Genomic DNA, 7,812 nt, shown 5'->3' with positions numbered 1-7,812 from the left:
GTGATTTGTCTCTGAAGCGTCTCTCCGGCTCTGTGATGGACTTCAACAGCTCACTGAAATGTTCAGGACATGAAAACAACGTTCAGACCAGCATCAGCTTCCTGTGTGGGAAAACCATGGTGAGACTCACTCAGAGACACCGATCCTCTCCATATACTTATATATCTTATTGTTTTTAAACCTTTTTATTGAAGCAGGAAGTCTCATAGTCTAATAATAATGAATCAGCTTTATTTATATAAGATCTTTCATATATTTAATGCAGCTTAAAGTGATTTGCAGCAAGTCAAATTCAACAACATAGTTAAAAACATTTTTTTTTAAAAACACCATTGAAACGGTTACAGACATTTCAATGAAAACAAAGAATAATATAAATATTCATCACACATAACAATGACAGGAGAGACTTCAGTGTTTTCTGTGTTCTTCTACAACTTGAGCTGTTTAATCCGTGGAAAATAAACCAGTTAGTCGGTTCCTTCCTCCCTTCCTCTTTTCCTTTCTCCCTCCCTCCCTTGTTCCTTCTTTCCTCCCTCCCTCCTACCTCACATCCTTCTTTACTTTCCTCCCTTCCTTCCTTCCTTCCTCCTTTTCTTCCTACCTTCCTGCCTCCTTCCTTTCCTTCTTTCTTTCTTCCTCCCTTCCTCCCTTCCATCCTTCCATCCTTCCTTCCTTCCTTCTTCCTCCCTTCCATCGTTCCTCCCCCCTTTCCTTCTTTCTTTCTTCCTCCCTTCCATCCATCCTTCCTTCCTTCTTCCTCCCTTCCATCCTTCCTTATTCCTTTCCTTCCTTCTTCCTCCCTTCCATCCTTCCTTCCTTCCTTCTTCCTCCCTTCCATCCTTCCTTACTCCTTTCCTTCCTTCATTTTACTGTAACGCAGCCTTTAAAAGCAGGAAAAGACTCTTATATCATATCAAGATGTTACGATTAACCCAAATTCTAAGACGATATCTAGTCTCATATCACGATATTGATATAATATTGATATACTACCCAACCTTAGCTCCACCTACACTCCTATATAACAACTTTATTGTTATATAGGATTGTGTTGCTTTGACTCTAAACATGCTGAAAAAGATGCAAAAATAATCAACTTTACTGATCTGAACATGCAGTTCCACTTTTTAACATGAACAATCAACTATTGCGCAACACTCAGGAAATGTTTGTCACTCAGCTCGTTGTGTGTTATGACTCGCAAAAGTCGTGTGTTTGATACCAAGAGCAGCTGTTTGTGAGCTGCAGGGACAGGAAGTGAAGGTGTAAGTGGAAATAATGCAGAACAATAAAAACACCCACCTGCCTCTCTCTCTCTGTCAATCTCTCTCTCTGTCTCTGTCTGTCTCTCTCTCTCTCTCTCTCTGTCTCTCTCTGTCTCTCTGTCTCTCTTTCTTTCTCTCTCTCTCTCTCTCTCCCTCTCTCCCTCCCTCTCTCTCTCTCTCTGTCTCTCTCTCTCTCTCTGTCTCTCTCTCTGTCTGGAGTCAGTACTGAGTCTGTGGTTTTTAGAGGCGGGGGTGGGGGGAAAAGAGGGGGCGGGGGGGCTGAACGGTGAGGTTGACATTTAAATCTATAAGTGTCATTTCCTCGTCCTTTGTGTCAGTTTCATGTTTCATCATCATCAGAAAATGATCGACACTCGTTTTTCAGTTTTCAAAGAAGTGAAGAAGTGGAACTGAATTATACAAAACGCCTCCAAACATCCTCGAAATGTACAGAAAGAATGAATAAAGTTGTGAGAGTACAAATAAATAGTATTAAATGGTCAAACTGTCCCTTTTAAATCTTTGTAAGTAGATACTAAACATTGACTCTCAGAGCTGAATATTAATGTCTTTAGTGAACTGATGCACAAGTTTTTAAAGTCTGTCTCTTCTTACTTATATCACTCACTTCCTGGATGTCTATCAGATCATAATAATGTTATTTAATCCCATTGAAACTTCACAATTGAGCCAAAATAACCTGATATTGCTGTTTGACACAACTTCAGACTACACCAAATACACCAAAGTCTATCTGAAGGCTTTATTTTTTAAGTTTTTCCCCCCAATAACTTTCCAAATCACACACATTAAGGCTGTGTTTTACTAATGTTTTTACTGTGTGTGTGTGTGTGTGTGTGTGTGTGTGTGTGTGTGTGTGTGTGTGTGTGTGTTTCCTGCAGGGAACACCGGAGTTCGTGGCCGTGTCTCAGTGCGTGCATTACTTCGAGTGGAGGACTTACACCGCCTGCAAGAAGAACAAGTTCAAGCCACACAAAGAGGTAAAGAAAGAAAGAAAGAAAGAAAGAAAGAAAGAAAGAAAGAAAGAAGGAAACTGTGTCAGCTTTTCTGTTGAAAGGTGTAGGTGTGTGTGTATCTGTGTGTGTGTGTGTGTGTTGGCGTTTCAGAGGAAATCGTAACTCTCTTGTGGACACAGAGGTTGAAGCGATGCATCACATGTTTCACTATGACTGTGTGAATGTGAGCTTAACGTGGAAGAATGGAGAGAATGTGTGAAATGAATTAAAGTTGACATTTAAGTTGCAGCAGTCAGATGTCTGCTGCACATTTGTACTGCTTTCAGTGGATATGTGCATTTAAAAACACTTTATACTGGGGGTTCTTTGCATGTATAAGGTAGTTTAGAGTAGTTTATTACTTCAATCAACCCTTCTGCATTTAACTCTGCAGGAGGAGAAATTATAATGTTGCACTACTGTAGATCTACCGGCGTTGATCCCCCCCTGGTCCCTCAGCTTTAACAACGTGACTGAGATGTGAGCGGCTATCAAGGCTTTAGATAAACAACATAATGACTACGTGGTTTTAATACGAGGTCCGTAGGTGGGATGGATGGGATGGGATAAGATAGGATAGGATGGGAAAGGATGGATTGGATAGGATTGGATAGGATGGGATAGGATAGGATGGGATAGGATGGGATAGGATAGGATAGGATGGAATAGGATGGGATGGATAGGATGGGAAGGGATAGGATAGGATGGGATGGGATAGGATGGGATAGGATAGGATAGGATGGAATAGGATGGGATGGATAGGATGGGAAGGGATAGGATAGGATGGGATGGGATAGGATGGGATAGGATAGGATAGGATGGAATAGGATGGGATGGATAGGATGGGAAGGGATGGGATAGGATGGGATGGATAGGATAGGATTGGATGGGATAGGATAGGATAGGATGGGAAGGGATGGGATAGGATGGGATGGATAGGATGGGAAGGGATGGGATGGGAAGGGATGGGATAGGATGGGATAGGATGGGATGGGATGGGATAGGATAGGATAGGATGGGATAGGATGGGATGGGATGGGATAGGATAGGATAGGATGGAATAGGATGGGATGGGATAGGATGGGATAGGATGGGATAACAGTAGATGGGATAGGATAGGATGGGATAGGATAGTATAAGATAGGATAGGATGGGAAAGGATGGGATGGGAAAGGGTAGGATGAATGAGATAGGATAGGGATGGGATAAGATAGGTTAAGATAGGAGGGAGTTTATTAAGGGAATAGGATTTGAGGAGTATGTGTTTATGTTGTAAAAACAAAAAACTGGATACTGACTGCTTTAATGTGGATATATGTATGTCAAGAAGGAATATATTGAATAATCACAAACATACAGTATGATATCTCTCCTTTGCTGCACTTACAGATAAGAAAGTAAAGAACGAAGCCTTAAAGTATGTCTGTCACCACTCGGCTCGCTCACTAAGTGTGTGTGTGTGTGTGTGTGTGTGTGTGTGTGTGTGTGTGTGTGTGTGTGTGTGTGTGTGTGTGTGTGTGTGTGTGTGTGTGTGTGTGTGTGTGTGTGTGTGTGTGTGTGTGTGTGTGTGTAGGTGCCGTGCTTCGTGTTCGACTCGGACGGGAAGAAGCACGACCTCAGTCCTCTGATCAAAGTGACTGACGGCTACCTGGTGGACGACGGAGACGACAGCATCGACTTCTACATCAACATCTGCCGCAGCCTCAGTCAGTATTTTGGGAGGGGGAGGGGGAGGGGGGGGTACACACACATGGACGGATCAATAAATGACGTCATACGCTGCTGATAACTGATCACATCGAGTATTTAGCAGCACTGAGCCAACAGTGTTTATTTAAAGTTCAGTTCTGGGAAGATATTGAGTTAGAAAGTAAAAACAGCAAAAGAAGACATGATGAAGTCCACATCACTATCTGATAAAACCTTTATTTATACATTTAAGTATTTCCTCATAAAACAATATTAATATTATTTAAGATTCCCTACAGGCATGTTTGGTTTTCTATAAAAATGACCAATTACCTCGTTAAATGTGGCTCCAAACCAGTTATTGTATGGATAGGATAGGATGGGATAGGATGAGATAGGATGGGAAAGGATAGGATATAATAGGATGGGATGGGATCGGATAGAATGGGATAGGATGAGATAGGATGGGAAAGGATAGGATGAGATAGGATGAGATAGGATGGGATATGATAGGATGAGATAGGATGGGAAAGGATAGGATGGGATAGGATGAGATAGGATGGGAAAGGATAGGATATAATAGGATGGGATGGGATAGGATGGGATGGGATAGGATGAGATAGGATGGGAAAGGATAGGATGAGATAGGATGAGATAGGATGGGATATGATAGGATGAGATAGGATGGGATGGGATAGGATGGGATAGGATGAGATAGGATGGGAAAGGATAGGATGAGATAGGATGGGAAAGGATAGGATGAGATAGGATGGGATATGATAGGATGAGATAGGATGGGAAAGGATAGGATATAATAGGATGGGATGGGATCGGATAGAATGGGAAAGGATGCGATAGGATATTATAGGATGGGATAGGATATATAGAATAGGATGGGAAAGGATAGGATGGGACAAGATAGGATAGGATGGGATGGGATGGGATAGGTAAATATAGGATGGGATAGGATATTATAGGATAGGATAAGATGGGATGGGAAAGGAAAGGATAGGATAGGATGGGAAAGGATAAGATGGGATGGGATAGGTTCAGATATTATAGGATAGGATAGGATAGGATGGGATGGGATAGGATAAGATGGGATGGGAAAGGAAAGGATAGGATAGGATGGGATAAGATAGGATGGGATAGGTTCAGATAGGATAGGATAGGATGGGAAAGGATATTACTTGATTACAGCAGCTTCATCCACACTTAAAACAGCTACGTAGAAACACATCTCTAACTATCCAATGGAAAAAAAACAAAAAATGTATTACTTAAAATACCCAATAGTTGTTCTAATAAAACAAATAAATGTAATAAATAATAATAAACTACTCTGTGTGTCAAAAGTGCCAGTAAAAGAAATGCCCAGCAATAATATCTGAACTATCTAACACACCTTGTGCACACAGCACACACTCTAAAATAAAACCACAGACAGTAATTAATGCTCGTATAATCGTATACTGTCATAACTTTAATCCTTCAGCAGATTAATGTAAAAACAAAGTCTGCACATGCGTCAGTCTGCACAGAGAAGCTGTTTTATATATAAACATTCATCATCATCATCATCACCATCATCATCATCATGTCTCTGTTTCAGACCAGCAGGATAAACCCTGTGAACCCGGAGCTGCAGCCTGTCTGGTGACCAGCAGCGGCTCCTTCAACATGGGATCACCGACCAGCGCTCTGCAGCTGCTGTCCAGTGACAGGTTAGTGAAGTTTAAGGTTAAGGTTAGTTTAGTTAGGTCTGGTTTGGTTTGGTTTAGTTTATGGTTAGTTTAAGTTTAATTAAACAGGGCTTTCCACTAAGGCACAGACTAGCCAGCCATAATAAATAAGTAGCCAGCCAAATTTCAGGTGCATGCTGGGAAAAATAAAAACACAGATTCTACTTATATGGGCATCAGGAGGAGCAAGAGGAAGAAGGAAGGAAAGGAGGAAGGAAGGGAGGAAGAAGGAAGGAAAGCAGGGAGGAAAAAGGAAGGAAAGGAGGGAGGAAGAAGGAAAGAAAGGAGGGAGGAAGGAAGGACAGAAGGAAGGAAGAAAGTGGGATGGAGGAAGGAAAGAAGGAAGGGAAGCGCCCTCCTGAACCTGTGAACCAATCAACCTGTCAATCACGACGTAGCCATGCCCTAATGCATACCCTGCTTTATCGTCACATATAAAATCAGGGAGGCCAAAATGTCCCAAATGAACATCATACTGCATTGAAGAAGGCTTTAAACTAGCGATTGAGACCATAAACACATTTTGAAAACGTTTACTGAGGTTAGAAATCAAGTGAGAAGTTGGTGAATTCTCCATTGACTTGTATAGAGACGGAAGTCCTTTTGACACCAAAACGGTCGCCCCCCTGGTGGCCTTTTGATAGAATGCAGTTTTAAGTTACTTCCGCGTTGGCCTCATTTCAGAGGACCGGAAATCCCTGCCTGGTTTAAACTTGGTAGTAAAAACTAAAACTATGTGGCTACCGTTGCCTGTCTGGGTGTGCAGTGGACCTGTATGGTTCTGCTGTTTCCTCTTCTGGTACTATGAAACAAACACGTGTCTAATTCATGTAGCACATGATTGGAATTGACTAAATCACATACTGCAGCAGTAACAATATAACACATGTAGGCCTACGTTAATTATGGTATAAGTGCTACCATTGAAATAAATAATCTAAAAAAATTGAATTTGCAACAATGAATGCCCCTTTAGGGATGAATAAAGTTAATCTGAATCTGAATCTTAATGCTATTCTGAAGCATTTCAACTGACTCTCCTCTCCTCCTCTCTTCCTCTCCTCCTCTCCTCCTCTCCTCCTCTCTTCCTCTCCTCCTCTCTTCCTCTCCTCCTCTCTTCTCCTCTGCAGACTGAAGTTACACTATGAAGTCAGCGCTGATTCGACTCCTCCGCTGATGTGCAACGAACACAAACCGGGCCGTCACCATCACCTTCATCTGTCCGTCCAGCAGACACCCGGTAAGCTTCCTCTCCTCCTCCTCCTCTCCTCTCCTCTCCTCCTCCTCCTCTCCTCTCCTCTCCTCCTCCTCTTCTCTCCTCTCCTCTCCTCTCCTCTTCTCCTCCTCTCCTCTCCTATCCTCTGCTCTCCTCCTTCCTCTCTCCTCCTCTCCTCTTCTCCTATCCTCTCCTCCTCCTCTCCACTCCTCTCCTCTCCTCTCCTCCTCCTCTCCACTCCTCTCCTCTCCTCTCCTCCTCCTCCCTCTCCTCTCTTCTTCCTCTCCTCCTCTCCTCCTCCTCTTCCTCTCATCTCCTCTCCTCTTCTCTTCTCTTCTCTCCTCTCTTCTCTTCTCTTCTCCTCTCCTCTCCTCTCCTCTCCTCTCCTCTCCTCTCCTCTCCTCTCCTCTCCTCTCCTCTCCTCTCCTCTCCTCTCCTCTCCTCCTCCTGTTCCTCTCCTCTCCTCTCCTTTTTGTTCTGTGTTTTTAAACATGCAGCTCTTCCCTCTAACCATCTCTTCCCTCTCTTCCTCTCTTCCTCCACAGGGCAGCACTCCTAAGATGACGGCGGGATCGAACTGCCGGTACGAGGTGGAGTGGGTGACGGAGTACGCCTGCCACAGAGATTATCTGGAGAGTCACAGCTGCAAGATGAGCAGCGAGCAGCACGACATCTCCATCGATCTCACTCCTCTAACCCTAACCTGTAAGTTACTGGTTCATACTACTGATGAAATGTCTCCCTCTCTCTCTCTCTCCCCCTCTCTCTCTCTCTCTCTCTTTCCCTCCTTCTCTCTCTCTCTCTCTCTCTCTTTCCCTCCTTCTCTCTCTCTCTCTCTCGCTCTCTCTCTCTGTCTCTTTCCCTCCTTCTCTCTCTCTCTC

The 7,812-nt window shown here is 43.3% G+C and overlaps 1 protein-coding gene across 1 annotated transcript in view; it reads left to right on the top strand.

Annotated features, from left to right (window-relative positions):
• Window positions 1-7,812, top strand: part of igf2r (insulin-like growth factor 2 receptor) — a gene marked incomplete at its 5' end in the record, with an annotated part of 72,971 nt that continues 65,159 nt past the window's right edge. Inside the window, 7 exon segments of the mRNA XM_062436843.1 lie at window positions 1-119; window positions 2,171-2,269; window positions 3,858-3,990; window positions 5,586-5,697; window positions 6,846-6,912; window positions 6,914-6,955; window positions 7,477-7,636. Of these exon segments, the coding sequence (XP_062292827.1) occupies window positions 1-119; window positions 2,171-2,269; window positions 3,858-3,990; window positions 5,586-5,697; window positions 6,846-6,912; window positions 6,914-6,955; window positions 7,477-7,636 (732 nt within the window).

Source organism: Scomber scombrus, chromosome 17 (assembly GCF_963691925.1).
Source record: "Scomber scombrus chromosome 17, fScoSco1.1, whole genome shotgun sequence".
NCBI lineage: Eukaryota > Metazoa > Chordata > Actinopteri > Scombriformes > Scombridae > Scomber > Scomber scombrus.
This window is presented reverse-complemented; position numbering and strand designations above follow the sequence as displayed.